The 16,443-nt window shown below is 32.2% G+C and overlaps 1 protein-coding gene across 2 annotated transcripts; it reads right to left on the minus strand.

The window, feature by feature from the left end:
- Nucleotides 1–493: 493 nt before the first annotated feature.
- On the minus strand, nucleotides 494–15,140 carry LOC133185421 (alpha-taxilin-like). Of its 2 annotated transcripts, none has more exons than XM_061320614.1 (13): nucleotides 14,980–15,140; nucleotides 11,496–12,156; nucleotides 11,052–11,357; nucleotides 10,674–10,813; nucleotides 10,221–10,331; nucleotides 9,760–9,825; nucleotides 9,418–9,546; nucleotides 4,668–4,787; nucleotides 3,338–3,379; nucleotides 2,952–3,044; nucleotides 2,622–2,717; nucleotides 1,988–2,108; nucleotides 494–1,610 (listed from the first exon to the last, which is right to left on the minus strand). In XM_061320614.1, exons 1-13 carry the CDS (start codon nucleotides 15,049–15,051, stop codon nucleotides 1,294–1,296), a joined length of 2,274 nt encoding a protein of 757 aa, XP_061176598.1. In that variant the 5' UTR covers nucleotides 15,052–15,140; the 3' UTR covers nucleotides 494–1,293. The 2 variants fall into 2 exon arrangements, with proteins under 2 accessions (XP_061176598.1, XP_061176596.1); XM_061320612.1 differs by lacking the exon at nucleotides 14,980–15,140 and adding an exon at nucleotides 13,358–13,648.
- Nucleotides 15,141–16,443: the final 1,303 nt, after the last annotated feature.

Below are 16,443 nucleotides of genomic sequence, written 5' to 3' on the forward strand. Positions count from 1 at the left end.
GAGGTCAGCAATGGTCTTCAAGGGATAACAATTCCCCATGCTACCCTAAATAAATATGTGATATTTTTTTTTGTTATAATGAATGTATTTAGAATGCACTGAAAGGAAAACATCACGGTGAACTGTACATGCAAATATTCTGCACAGTTAAAATTTTTTATACTGTTACCCGTCCTCATGCTTTTTCAACCATTGCTATGCAATGTTACCCAGAGAGTGTGGTTTGGTGATAGTACTTTTTATCAAATATTTTTCTAAAAACCAATCGAATTTGACTATTTAACATGAAAGTATAACAAGCCAAAATAAATAAGTTTGAAGTTTTTGTGGTCAGAACACAATAATCACATCAAATGATGAACTAAATGTCGATCACTTTAATTAATGCTGTATACTTTTTATCAAACTTCAGTTCATCACCGAGTTAACAGCATTTATCATGATGGCTTCATAGTTTAGATGTGTGTCACTATCTGAATATAAAACATGTGAATACAGCAAACTTTCTTCTTTATTAATCAACAAACTTTAAATAATCAAAAGTTAAAATATTGCTCTTAAAACATCTTTGATCATCTTATACATACTAAAAGCTGTACTTGGTGTATTGAATTTTTTACATCATGGCTTACAAAACAAAGAGGCCACTGGGTCACACATCTCACCTGAATCCAAATCAGTATCACCTAAACGATAATTTTATCTGATAATCACAAAAAAAAAAAAAAAAAAAAAAAAAAAACTGTTTAACAGTTACACAAAAAATTCAGTTCAGATCACTGCTACAAGTCATAGATCTAACTGAGCATTTAGAGGATAACTGACTAGGTTTAATGAACTTGCAGCCAGTTATATAAAAGACAAATGAAAGAATTCAATTGGAAGGCATGCTAAACATTTGAAAATTCTGTTCACTCCAAAACATTGCATTGCATCAATTCCAGTGTAGGAAAATATCAGAAAAATTTTAGTGATAGAAAGGAAACCTTCTACAAATGTCAAAAATGAATGACAAATCAAAAACCAACGTGGTTATCTTGGAATTTAAAGCTTCTGAAGACTAAAAAGTTAAATCATTAGCATCACCATATAATGAAAGTGTAATATTTCACGACATAGTATGAAGCTATTCTAGTTCAAGATGCCGAAAACTTAACCTCTGACAAACATTTCCACATATATACACGTTTCCATACAGAAGGCAGACAAATTTCAGTCAGAAAAGCTTCCTTGATCGTATGGCTGTGGTGAGCTTAAAAAAAATACAAAGAAATTTTAAAGAGTTCCTCTTCGCTACGTTTCAGCAGTTTTAGCTTCAGGTTGAGGCTCTGGATTTGACTCAGCTGGAGTTTCCTCTGTCTTCTCTATAGGTTCAGGCGGAGTTTCCTCTGACTTCTGTATGGGTTCATCTTTGTCTGTTGAAGCAGAAATGGCATCATCCTCTGTCTCTTCCTCCCTACTGGGTTCTGTGGGTGGGGATTTCTCATCAGACCCTGATGCTAAAGGTGAGGCATTTTCAGCCTGAGGTTTTAACTTGGCTGGAGAAGATTTGGGAGGAGTTGTGGAACTAGCCAACACTTTTGGTAATTCTTCATCTATATTGGATATATCTAAAATGATAAACATTTGCAGTTATGAAAAGGATCAGACGAGGGAATACAAATTCATCTCACCAATCTTACTTCCAATTTCACACTTAAAACACAGGACCTGACGTTATTTACTTTTTTTAAATAAAAAAAATATACCCCCACGTAAGTAATTCAGGTAGGGGGTATATTTTTTATTAAAAATAAAATAAATAATTTCAAGTGCCTGTAACTTAATGGTAAATGACAATTAATTTAAATTTTACTCAAAACTTTAACAGTAACTTGAGTAACATAATCATTGACGTATCAAGCAGCTTTTTCAAGCATTCTTTATGATCTTGTTCATGGCTTTTAAGCTATTATTAGAACCTTTTTTGAAACTTTTAAAGTCTGACCTATGTTGTGTGCCTCTGCTGCCTTTCTCCCAAGCCTCTCGGCTTGCATGGCTCTACACAGTGACTCAAGCTTCTGGATTTTATTGAGAAGCAATGGTTTCTCTTTGTCGTACAGTTGTTTCTACAAACATAAAAAAGACTCATTTTAAACAAAGAGTGTTTTAGTTGTATATAATGATTTGAAAAAAAATCTTTTTCATATTGTAATATCTAGGCTATACATGTATATTCTTTCCGAAGAAACTCAACAATTCCATGACCACTATGAAATACATGTACTAGTATAGCAATACAAAAATTCAAAAGCATGTATGCTAAATATCTAAGCAAGGTTTGACATTACATGTACATTTTTGACATTACAGTACAAAGGCAGTAGTTCAAAGGATTAATCAATATAGAAACAATCCAACTCTGTACTCCTGTCAAGATTTCACTTGCCCCTCTTCTCCCAGTGAACGGGCACTCAAAGTGCTTTTGAAATTTCCCTTTTTATTTAGGATTTTAACACTTTTGAGGAAAGTTCCTTTAAAAGTTGAAAAATCATCTACTTCAGCAGCACTTAAGATTACAAAGGTAGCATTGGCTCTCCAGTAATCATTCTGTATCTATCTGTTGGTGCATGTGTACTCACCTCCTCTGCCATTTCCAGTAACGCTTTATTGGCATTCTCCCATTTATTCTTCCAGGCTGCTCCATCTTTCTCCAATTTCTTGATTCTTTTTGTCATCTGCAAATCCAAAGGTCATTACAGTACACAACTGACAAGTCAGTACAAAAGAGGAATCATCATATTTTGCCTTAATTCCTGAAGGATATTACTTAATTCAAATTTTTCATATATTATCTTATGGGTTCTCCACTAGAAATGTAAATTGACTTTTTAAAGAAGAGTGCATAGTAAATAGAAAAAGATTTTTTTAACTTTCATAAATTTCAGAATGCATTGACTATATGGGAATACCTTTTCCATCTCTGTTTTAAATTTTTGGAACATATCATTGCTTCTATTAATGGTGGACTGAAACTCTTCATATCTTTCTTTATACATCGCTAGCTGTAAAGAGAATCATTTATAAGTATGTTATAAGTTCAATACAGTTATGTTATAAGTTCAATACAGTATATCTAGAACATTGGTATTTAATGCTATCACCAACTTTAAATTTGATGAAAATATCTGGATTTCTGTAGAAACAAAATGCATATATCATTTATGCAATCATAAAATAATCTTCTTCTACAGAGGAACTTGAAGTCATCTTGCGTCTAATTATAAAAGAACATAATTATGCACAAAATATAAGCCTATGAAGAAATTAACACCAATCAAAGATGGCCACCACTTACTTGAGTTTCTAACAGAGCTGCACGCTTGGCATTCTCTGCAGCCTAGACAACAGACAGAATACATTAATTATTATTAAAATTCTCGTACATACAATGGAGCCGCGTTTCTCCGTACACCAATAATACAGATGCTTGACCTTCTGAATGAACTTTTAACATATATACAGTGAAACCTGTCTAATCCGACAAGTACTGGGAGACAAATTTTGTGTCGGGATAGACAGGGTATAAAATTGCACGGTGTAAAAAAAAAAAACTTCAAAAATAAAAGAAATGGGAAAGAAATTTAACATCAGAATTCACAGTGTGATGGATTGCACAGGAGTCGGATTAGAATTATAAAAGGTCTGTTTTAGGAATTTTGTTGCTTCATTAATCGGCACGATTTGCTTGAGAACACAAGAGTCTGGATTAACCAGGCTCCACTGTATTCATTACAAATTCATTTGAACTATATAAACAAAGCTGCTGCACTCTTGGCATTCTGAGCAGACTGCACCAGAGACAGAATACATTAATCTAAAAAATCTACAACTTAATTAATTAAGTAAACATATACATGTACATATTCAGTTGAACTAAACAAAGTCAATTTGATTGTAATTTCTAACATTCATGGTTGTTTTTTTTTTCATTGATAGGTATAATTTTCAATGTACATATATATAGTGAATATTCAGTACACCCCCTCCTTTCCTCTTTACTTTACATAAGTACTTAATGTCGCGAAATGATGGGTACACATCAAAGCACAAGAATATGAATCCAGATTGAACTGATGATAAAAAGTTTTTCTCCTTTTATTTCAGAAATATAAGAATAAAAGCAAGTAATTTTATTTTGCTTGCATCTCACAAAATCATATGATAATAAATACCTTGCATATATTTTGGAATAAAAAAATATACACAAGTAAACAAAAACAACAAAAGAAAATGAGGTCCACAATAAAAAAAGTGAAGAAATCAATTAAATTTTGCAAGAAGAATTTACACAGAAATTCATCCAGGAATCATTATGAAATTTAGAAGGCCTGGGGAAGAATAGTACCTTGTACTAAGTGGGCTACCTTCTCTAAATAAAGCATTATTATAATATTATTATATTTTCATTATTATTATCACCATATACTGAAAGAACTTATTAACCTTTTTTAATTTTTGTTCATTTCACAAACATCATTAAGTCAGTCAGTTTAAACTGATCTTATTTTTGATAAGGTACAAGGTTCTACCTGAAGGAGATTCAAGACAACCTCTTATCCTGTTGACAGTTGCTGTTTAAGTCATCCAATATAAATTATGCTCTTCACTACACTGACAATGCTTACCACTAAATGCTCCTTTCTACACTTCTCCTGCTCCTCTGCTAGGTAAGCATTAGCCTGCTCCAGCTTAGCGTCTGCTAACTTCTGCTCCAGCTCTCTATGCTGCATCACCTTCTCCACTTGCTGCAATTGGGAAAAAAAAAGTTTATTAGATGAACCAATTTTTTTTATTCCAAATTGACTGCCATGCATTTTACCTAATTTCTTTTTGAACATATGATAGTAGGATGTGTCTCAGAGAAAGGGAAGAAAAGATATTATGTGTAATAATGAACTATTTAATGAGTTGTGTTGGGAATGGGGGGGGGGGGGGGGGGGGGAGAAGATGGTATCCCGTATAGCAATATCAGTATAAACGTTCATTATTCTTGTTATTAGCAAGGCTATCTGAATGATATCATTGTGGATTATGTCCTGATGGAAAATTGCATTAAATATCTTTGCTTTAAAAACAATTTGGAATGAAGTGGGCATTAAGTGTGAAACTTGAGAAATAATGTTTTGTATGAAAAGAAAAAAACATTCTCACTTTAAAGAGTAATTGGCCAGAAATGTTGTCTGAAATTTGTTAAAAAGTCCATTTTGCATCTTAAAAAATGAGTATTGGTCAGTACTTGTTTATCTATGAATTTGACAATAATAAGCTATAAAATCCATTATATAACTTATATGTAAATCATAAAATATGCTATTATTGTAACAAGATTATTAATTTATAAAGGATTTTCCCCCACTTTATAAGCCCCTATACATTTAGTCAGATGCTGTTTTGTCTTTCTATTTGGCTTTCACTTTATTAATGCAACAAAGCACCTCTGCTTTAAAAGAAATCTGAAAATTCCAAAGACTACAAAAACAAAGCATTTAAGGACTGGGCTATCAAAAAAATAAATAAATAAATAAATAATGAAATAAAATAAATAAAAATCAAAAACAAGATTCCAATATCTGCTGTTAGATGTTTATGAGGAAAAGCATTACTTACACTAAAATTCACGATAAATACCAAGAATTAAATATCCCAAGTTATTCATTTCCATATAATGAATTGATCTGACAAAAATTCCTAACACCACTTCAATTCCTAGATCTTTTTGTTGCTTTCCCCCTGTATTTATTTGCTTTGAAATGCATACTTCACCTTTCTTTATAGCTCTTTTTTTCTTCATCAGATAACAGACAACAGCTGCTTTCAATTATTTGTTTTAAATTGTGATAAGTATCACTGAGGGAACAAAATACCATACTTATCCTAATCAGCGACCCCTGGGTGCCGTTACCTATCATGTATATTGATGTAATAGGGTGCAAAGAAGCCATGAAAATGTTTCTCACTTTTTAAGTCGATATTAATCTTCACATTATTACATGCAACTTAGGTCCAATTACAAACCCTGCACTAACAGTTCCAATCATCAATTACAAACAAATTGAATTGTATAATTTTTTTCATAAAATGTGTGTTCTTTTAAAATGAAACTGATATTTAAAAAAAAAATTACTGAACCAGCTATGAAACAAAATTTTTTTTCTTAAAGTGAAAGGGCATAGATTAGGATCAGCTTGGTAATTTTAGAACATCAAAGGCTATAAATACATGTAGGTTGTGGAAGTTCAGCAGGTAAATTTCACTTAAATCTGAGAGTACAGCTTTTGAGTTGGAATGCTGTTAAGAATGCCTATTTTAAACCAGAATTATGAATCTTAGCTCCAGAAAATAGATCTATTTATTTATTTAAGCATTTCAACAATGTCTGTTTGGCAAGAAGATATCAAAACATCCTAATAAACCTTTAAGGTGCAGGCAACAACAATTAAGTTTTTATATGTACAACGTGAAACTTTGAGGGTTTTTTTTAAATTGAAAAAAAAAAAAAATCTTTACAACAATTAAGTTTTTATATGTACAACATGAAATTTTGGGGGTTTTTTTTAAATTGAAAAAAAAAAAAAAATCTTTACAACAATTAAGTTTTTATATGTACAACATGAAATTTTGCTTTTCAAATTTATAAAAGAAAACAAAATCTTTATAACATGCTTATCACTTTAACAAAATGACTTGGGAATAAATAATAATAATTCAAGTTAATAAGCATGATATTAAAGATGATACAATATAACTCCCCTCTTTAGGTTAATTTATTATTCCCTCTTAAAGTCAAGTACAGCCTGTAGCTCTTAGAAAAATTCAACAGAAAAAAAATACCTGACAAGCAAATTTCTATTTTTTATCCTATTGTAGTGATTCTGACAAGCATAAAATTACCTCCTACATATCTGTAAAGGGGAAATGGAAAAGGAGTTATAATTCAGTAGATTGCTATACATGTAGGTATACCTAGATCAAAGAATGCACAAGCTTAAGAAGAATGTTTACATATATATTGTACACAGGGAAAATTTTGTCCCCGTTTTATTTTCACCCTTCTCGCCCTAATCACAGGTGGGCAAATTTAAAACAGCATGAATTCAAAGAACACAGTATAATTTTTTAAATAGAACTGTGACAGGGTGAATTTAAAATGGGGCAAAATTGTTTGCAAGTGTGAAAGGGTGGAAATAACATGGGGCAAAAATATCCCATTTTGCAATAATTCTGGTTTGAATTGTATTAAAACAAATTTCGTGCAAGACAAAAGTATTTTCTTTCAAGTTTCATCACTTATTACTGTTTAGTGTGTGATGATTCAGGTTCATCTAATAATGCATATTCATGTTCTAATAATGCATATTCATGTTCTAATAATGCATATTCTTTGTTTTTATTTCATATATATCAAAATTAATGAGAATTTTGTGCGAAAAGTCCCATTGACCATAATTTTAATTTTAATCACAAGTCAAAATATGAAAAATTATGGACTAGCTATCATTTTAAAAGACAATTAATTTATATATATATATATACATGTACTAGTAAGATAATGAAACCAGGATCAGTTTAAATCTATACTTTAAATTTTCTTTTATCTTTTATTTATCAAAGATAGTATAACTTTTGTACACTGGTACATATGTTATATAAAGGATTTACATATTTTAAAAGGTTAATTTAGCAAAATGCATACATGTTCAGAATAGGAATAGGGAGGGGAATCTAATCTGACACCTACTCTCCTAGCCCTAATAGGAAACTACAGGTACTGTGGGCACTGAGCTCACAAAATGATATCCACCACTCCCATATGAGTATAATGGCAAAGTGTATTTATTGGAAGTATGTAAATGTGATTCTGTAAAAGTTCTGTTGAATTTCATTCAAGGGTTTAGGAGGAATTTCATTAACAAAATGGGTACCCCCTTTATTGAACATAACGGCAAAGTCTGTGTTTTGATAAACTTTATTCAGTGGTACAGGAGGAGCTGCAGATACGAACGGGAACCCCAGTGTTAAATAAAGAATGGCAAAGTCCATGTTCTGCTGTGGGAAACCTTAAATATCTTTCCCATTGAAATGTAAATTAGGAGGTGCACAATGGCACCATTAATAAAGGTTCTATGAAAATTTCATTAAATGGCATAATGTAAGAGGAGTTGCAGATCTGTGATGGCTACCCCCAAGTGTACCAAGAATGGCAGTGTCCATGCTTTGCTATGGGAATCCCCAAATATCTGTCCAATTGAAACATAAAACAGAAGGTGCACAATAGCACTATGTAATGAAGATTCTGTGAAAGTCTCATTTTTATTCTGTGGTATAGGATGAGTTGCAGATATGAGATGGGTACCCTCAATATTATAGAAAGAAGGGCAGTGTCCATGTTTTGCTATGGGAAACCCCCAAATATGTGTCTAATTGAAATCAGATATGCATAATGCCACTATGTAATAAAAATTTCATGAAAGTTTCATTAAATTGCATTCAGTAGTGTAAGAGGAGTTGTGAATAAGGGATGACTACCCCCCCCCCCCCAATTCAAGTGTAATGAATGGACGTACAGATGGACATCCCCATCACTAAATACCCCCTTTTTTAAGTGGTATATTAAACAAGATCTCATACAAATAACTGTTGACTATCTATTTACATTATAGGGATTTGATAAAGAAAATAAGCATTTGTCAAAGAAATGCAATCCAATTTACTGGTGCAAAAAACTTCATTCAAAGAGCAATAACCAGTCAGGGGTGCTACTTATAACAAGTAATAAAATATCACTTTAATGAGTAATCATCTAGTACTGCAAAGAGTTACTTCCCTGAAAACATTATTGAAATGGATAATCTTTTGAAGTAGGTAATAACATATCCAATAACTGCCTTAGTTTGAAATGAAAGGAGTACTCTTTTTTCGAATTATCAACCAAACAAAACGATGTCCAACTTGTGGAGAAAGCTTCATGTTAACAGCAAAAAAATGTCCAACTTAAAATAAAAACTGGATTTGAACATGAAAATGTTTATGATAAAAAGAAAAAGTAGGTCAGGATTAGTCAGATTTCCACTAATTTTTTAGCGATCTCTTCAAACTGGTGTGTTTCCTTCGACATAAGTGGTTTTGTTTATGTCAAGTAGGAAGAATTAAGTCTAGCACAAACTATAGTAATTACGAACTTTTTCGTGGTAAAGTAAAACAGAATAAATGTTTTATGTACAAAATTTTTGACTTATCATGTTTTTGGGAAGTGAAAAAAATACTGATTTAAATAATTGTTTTCATTACTTGTTCAAGAAACACCCCTGCCTGATAACACCTTTTTTGTAACAGATAAAAAAAATAATAAGATTGTAACAATAATCAAGTACCCACCTTCTCTCGGACCTCGTACTGTTCAATGAACTTTTTGAGTTTGCCGGCCAGTTCCTGGTTTTCCTCTCGCAGCTTCAGATTTCTGTCATGATGGTCCGTCATCTGTTGCTGAATCTCCGAAATGGTGGACTAAACAAAATTATTCTTAGAAAATTAAATCTCAAATCAATAATGCATCTAAATTAAATGTTGCCCAAAGAAAATGCTCTTTTGTTAAATGAAATTAAATCAAATTTTTACTTTATCATAAAGTTTTCTACACTATTATATTATTCCTGGTTTCTAACACCTAGTTTGGAAATCTTAACAATTTAATAAAACTGTAATCTTTGAAACCCAAACCTGAAATTTATTTGATATCTCTTTTCTCTTTTCATCCTCTTCTCTTGCTCTTTGTAAACTTTCTTGCTGTAAATTAAAAAAAATAAATAAATTTTCTCATATTGTATACTTTTAAATTGATTACTGATAATTTAGTAACTACGTTACAGATTTATTTGCCCTAATGCCAAAGTAATATTACCATATATACTCACCTATAAGTCGGTTCGCTTGTAAGTCGGTTGTATTTTATAAGTTTAAATTAGAGGGAGGGACCTGCTAAAATACCGATCTTTTTATAAATCGCGTATAAGTCGGATAAAGAGTTTTCGACCAAAGTTTAACTCCCAAAAAAAACGACTTATACATGTAGGTGAGTATATAAGGTATTTAATATTGAGGCATGTAATGTTTTGGGTTTAAAATATTTTCAAAAGTAGGACGTTTGAAAGACCCAAACCTAAACTTTTAGAGTAACCTACCCTGATGACCTGATTATGTTTCTGTAATTCACGACAGAGTCCCTCTAGTTTACTCTTAGCCATCACTGCCTTGGTGTGTTCTGTTTGCAGCTGGTCTTTTTCCCTTGTTACCTAAAAAGAAAAAAAGGGCTTTCTTATGTTAAAAAATCTTCAACATAAGATATAATTTATTATGGCATTCTGAGAAAACAAGAAGCATTGAAATACATGTATGTTCTGCAATGAATAGAATAATAATCTGTAAAAAAAAAAAAAATAATAATAAAAAAAATTGATGTAGTTCATTTCAGTGCTTACACTTCTGGAAATATTTCCAACTCAATATTCATTATATTTTTCAATGAGAGAAGAATTCTTGAATAATATACTTGTCTTCTTGACTTGGACTGATAAAAGAAATACAGATAGAAAACGAGTCATGACTGTGACTCTAAATATCATTGGGAGCTTTACCATAGCTAACTTCCTCTGATGTTGTTTATGTGTACTCTGTAAAACCCTATGCTCTTCATGTAAATCTGCATATTTTTTACAAAGAGCTGCCAGTTTTTCCTCTGTTGTCTGTAAACTGCTTAAAGCCCTTAATATGTGATCTGAAAATAAAGTATGAAATACATACACATTAATGTTATTCCATAGTATGATATTATTACAATCTGTGGTAAACATAAGGAAATCTTTGATTGATGATTCATTCATTAGTTTATATTTTTTTTTATTTTCAACATTAAAAAACCCCACTCTTTATTAAATTCAAAAGTTATACTGATCAAATCTTTGCAGTACATAGAAATATAGTCATTTTCCTGTCATAACACTGTACAAATCTACCTATGGTTTTGTCTTCTTTCTTTTTACTTTTCCCAGTCTTTTCTTCCTTCTTATCCCCTTTTTCCTGTTTATCTCCCCCCTTTTCCTCATGCTTATCCCCATTAACAATCCCAGCATCCTTAAGTGCTTCCTCCAAAGCCTCAGATCCAGAGCTACCATGCATGGAACCATCAGAGTCAGGAGTTGCTTCTCTTTCAGCAGGTGCTTGGATCTGCTCCACCAATGATGAGAGTACTTCTGAGTTCGGAGCAGCATGTTCAGACTTTGTAGCCATATTGACTGATACCTGTTCCACAACTAATTTATCTGTCAATGGAAAAATATCTAAATGCTCACATCTTTTCAAATCAGATTTTAAAACAACAATGCTTGAAACCTATGTGGATTGAAGCAAATGTTTATTAAATATTATATTGGTCAACAATACCAGAGATGAGGTCATACCTGCTTTTTCCATAATGTTTGTCAGTGTCAAATTAATTGCTTCTAGAAGTTTGTCCTTTTCAGTAGAAGGGCTGTCTTTCCTCTCAGTTACTTCCCCTTTCCCTGTCTTCACTTCTTGTTCTTTAACTTCCTGTTTTGGTAAAGATACAGTTTCCTTTTCTTCCTCTTTACTGACTTTACTTGGATCACCTGAAGGCTTAAATGTCTCCTTGACAAAAGTTGGTTCTAATTGTGTATTTGAACTTTCAACACAGGTAAATAGATCAGGAATTGACTTGGGTTTCTTGGTAACAACTTTTGTATTGTCTAACTTTAGTTCCCTTTCAGTAAATGAGATTGGCTGCTCAGAACTACCTAGTACACTATCTGTTGTCGGTTCTAGTATAGGCTCTCTTGGTAGGAGAGGTGTGTTAGTTTTACTTTCAGTTTGAGAGATAGACTCTCCTTCAAAGCCTAACAAAAGACTCTCTTCCTCAGCAGCAATGGGAGCTGTGCTCTCCTCCTCTTCTACAGCTAAGACAGTACTTTCCTCCTTTTCTGAGATTGATACACAACTTCCCTCTTTCTCTAAGATGGGGGTGGTAGACCTCACAAACTTGGGCTGTTCAGTCTGGACTTTTTTCAATGGCAAGGATTCTACTTCTTCAACAGGTTCAGAAGTCTACAAATACAATTTCAACATATTTAATATATAATATTTTTCATCTACATAATTTATTTCAAATACTCCATAGAATCCAATTTGAAAGTAATAAGGAATACTAAAACGTAATTATACATTGTATGCCTTTCTGATTACAAAGTCAAAGAATGATTCATTAAGATTATTAGGCTATATTTATATAGTTCAAAATTAGAACAATCCATTTGAAATAAATCCTTCCCCATTTTTTACTACGGCAATTTTTGTGTCACTCAATAGGTACCTGATATAAGAAAATGTAAGCATCAAACATGCCTAACATATGAACACTCTACTCCATAGCTATGTCAGCTGGGGTTCTGTACATGGCTCATAGGTAACCTGTGCTTTACTACAATGACTTGACATGATGAGCTATGGTATGCTTTCCTCATGTCTTCACCAGAGTGTGCAATGTACAATACTGACAACACACTATCATCGTATTTATATCTTAACCAGAGTGAAGGGTATGACTTTTGTGTCTACCACGTGTATGAGAAGATTCGCATGCACGTGTGCAAGAAAATTATTTAACCACTTATTAATATATGATATGTTTTAAAAAAGCATAAAACTACCAATGAATGGTAATCAGTCATATATGCACAAACATATTTATTTCAACAATTTTTCTATAAACTGCCCTGTTTGTGTGCATTATTTGAACACAAATTTTGTGATACATCATACACTTGAACCAAATACTTGATGAACACAAAATATTTAACATCAAGTTCTTGCAGTCAAATATATGCCCATCTTTAATTTTAGTTTATGATGGATGATCTAATAATCCATCTTTTAAAAAATAATTTTGAGAGATAATTCACTTAGGATCCTTTATCCCCTACCTCACCCATATCAAATTTACAACAATGAACATATTCTATTGTGACAGAAGTCCATACTCATATCTATAGACAGATAATCAATGAGTATCATATTTTGTTATATGACCCCTTCTATATGGCTTTTCTCAAATTGAATGCTCTTTGCCAAATTTCAAAACAGTAAACACCCCAATTCATTTTTCTTTCAAAATTTTCTCTTTCACATATCCTCGTAAACTGTAAAACATCCAATACTTTACTTTCTTGACTGCAGTCCAACAGTGGGAGAAGCTTCATGCTAGTACTCCACTGATAAACATTCAGAACAAAAAAAATAAAATCCAAACCTGTAGTTTTTGGAATTTTCTCTTAGATCCACATAGACAACAACAGAGTGATCTAAAGCCAAAGGAAGCCATCAGATAGAAACCCGTTCTGTCACCATGGTCACCAGACCAGGGGGCTTGGAGCAGCAGGGGGACCGAGGAAGGAAATCATAGAACAGTAACAGAGGCTTCAGGGCAGTGAACTACCGACACATAACCTCAGGCAATACAGTATCTCCTTCTTAAACAATCGGTAATATCAATCTCCACATATAAATCAGATCAACAACTTTTTTCTGGTTGTGTACAGTTTGCCAAGGAATCAGATATATCACCACTTCTTTCTTAGAATGTGCACTGAATAACTGAAAGTAGGTGATAACAATGTGCGTAGTAAAGTGTTCTCTAGGAAAGTCACTAAGCATACCCTTTCTTTACCATCAGGATTAACGAGCATTTAATATGGAATGTATCTCAATACTCTTTCTTAAGGAAGAGGAATTATTTAGCTGTTGGGGTATTATGACTTGCAGTGTCTTTGTATCACAATTTCCATTGCTTGTACATCTGTATCAAACCAGATGATCGACACACAATTCTCTTATTTGCAGTAATGAACTGGCAGCACATGATAGTAATTAGTGATTGTAAAATCAGCCATTACAATGTTGTCTAGACCTCAGGCAAATAAAGGCATTGATTAAGTCATCATCTTAACACCAACTCCCTACTCCATAATTACAAATAAAACTATTAACCTTCTTACACATTCATAAGACCTCCTCTAGATATTAAATTAGAACAGTCTATTTCATCTTTATCATCAATGACCCCATGAAAAACCTTTTTTTACTGCATTACCAGATTAAGAAAATCAATTTGGTTCTAACTTTGATACCTTCATCATAAATGTCATGTTGGCTAACCACTTCAGAAGCTGTGTCTTCTAATAATGTCTCAAGTTGAAAATAAATAGTAATCTAAATTAAGCTAATTAACTGTATGGGGGTAAAAATATCCAATTGTAAATGATACTAATGAACAGATGGACAAAATCATTCACCATAAACCTCCAATTCAAAATACCTTATAACTTGGATTCTGTGACCTTGCAATAAAGCATCAGCAAACAATATACAGTGTATATTAGTGCTTGTTATGGCATAAGAAAGTAATCTTACAGATACCTTAGCCAGACTGTTACATAATGTATGTTAAACCCCCTGTTGTCTTGGGATTCTGTTTCAGAGCCCCACCAGCTGGATAGAGACATATGGCAAAATAGCAAAAACTTAATATGAGCATTATTGAAGATGACCATGCTGTACATGATCTTAGGATACAAAATCTTGATGCTAGGCTTCAATGATATTTAGATTTTATGAATAAATTTCAATTTCAATTTTATAAAATATTAAATGAACATATTGTTTCAATTGTATAAGTATTTGAATTTTGGCTTTTTCAAAGCCTTATTGGTATAACTTATATGCAAAATTTATATGGATATATGCATATATCTATACATAAATCATGCATTTAAAATAATACGAATAGACATAATAGAAGGACCTAAATAAAATAAAAGAATAATCCCTACAGATCTAACATAGACAAAAATTCCAGGTTAATTTTGATCATACTTTATCACAAGATGACCACACACTGGTTGTGACAGGACAATATTGGGTAAGTTGGCATGGTAACCAGTTCATCGCTGCGGTAACAGTCTTTCTTAATTGCTACAACACTCATCACACAGTCATCCTATCAGAAACATTCTTTTGTTTTTCTCAGCATAACACTGACAGCAAGTCAAAATGCACCTGCCTCAGAACCAGGAATTCGTGGAAAATGGAAGCACACTTCACATGTAACGCTGTCCTAACTGACACAGTTATTGAAATTTTCTATTATTTCCAACCATGATTTAGCTCAAATAAAGATCCACAGCAGAAAATATTAAAATATATTTACAACTACTCCTAGCTTACTGAATGAAACAAATCCTATATAATGTTTTTTAACAATCAACAGTTGGATGGAACTTTTCTTGAATAATGAAACAAGAAATATGCCTGCATGATGCAGTATGATTTTTTATCTCTCGTTGGTGTTCTGAATTTGATGGGTGCGATAATCTTAGTCATCAGAACATATGTGATGGAAGATAATGCAGAATTCCTCTACTTGTTTAGAATGAAAATAATTAAGTTATTATCATAATCATTGCCTGAACTCAGTTGCATTGCAGACTTTCCTCTACAAGTGACCTACGTCTATGAGTTAAGAACCTACTACATGTTTAATTTCTAATATTGTACCATAGCACATAAATAACTCTATTAGACTAAATACATGGACAAGATGATGCAGATCAATCTTAATAATTACATACAATTAACATGTCAATTATTCAATAGACTCTGCTTTATATCTATCTGAACATCCATTTTTTCGTTCTGATCTGCCCACACTAAAACGAATCTTCCCGATTCGGAAGCACTGATGTTCAGGGTCACATACCAACAAAAGGTCTTAGACCATTGAACATTATTATCATGAAATCACAACCTTAATTAAGGGTTATCAAAACCACAAACAAGAAATTCTAGCATAGCACTACTCAAAAATCTAAAAAAAAAAAAAAAAAAAAAAAAAAAATCATTCAATCCTACTGCATTTTATTTTGAATGTACAAATATACTGATATCGATACAAAAGTTAACAGGTTTCAGCTATTAATCCACAGGATAATATCAATTATTGAAAAAAAAAATACATGCTTTGTTCCTGCAAAATGATATAAATAATAAAAGTTACTAATAATTGCTAATAGCTACTAATTTGGGATTTGTATTCAAACATTTTACCTCACCTCTTAATTCAACTTCCCTCGAGTGCTTCATTTGGTAAATTGAATGCAGGTGTACATGTACTTAATTAATGAACACATACAATGTATGCTTTGAAATGTGTCTCTTGGGCAGAACACTGCTCTGACAAAATATCCTTAAGCAACTTGTTAATGTAAGTCACACCCATCTTTTTTTTTTTCCTTGAACATATGTTAGCTGTGTTATTGAAAGTAATAATGATGTATTTAT

Source organism: Saccostrea echinata, unplaced genomic scaffold (assembly GCF_033153115.1).
Source record: "Saccostrea echinata isolate AGI-Se365-2 ecotype Australia unplaced genomic scaffold, CSIRO_AGI_Sech_v1 ptg000012l, whole genome shotgun sequence".
NCBI lineage: Eukaryota > Metazoa > Mollusca > Bivalvia > Ostreida > Ostreidae > Saccostrea > Saccostrea echinata.

What these genes read in the sequence shown, in the direction of transcription:
- LOC133185421 (XM_061320614.1), bottom strand. Translation starts at nt 15,051, where the DNA reads ATGAACTGGTTACCATGCCAACTTACCCAATATTGTCCTGTCACAACC. An exon ending in AACATAATCAGGTCATCAGG is followed by an intron (nt 9,826 to 10,220) that starts GTAGGTTACTCT and finishes TTTAATTTACAG; the next exon opens with CAAGAAAGTTTACAAAGAGC. An exon ending in AGTACGAGGTCCGAGAGAAG is followed by an intron (nt 4,788 to 9,417) that starts GTGGGTACTTGA and finishes TCCCAATTGCAG; the next exon opens with CAAGTGGAGAAGGTGATGCA.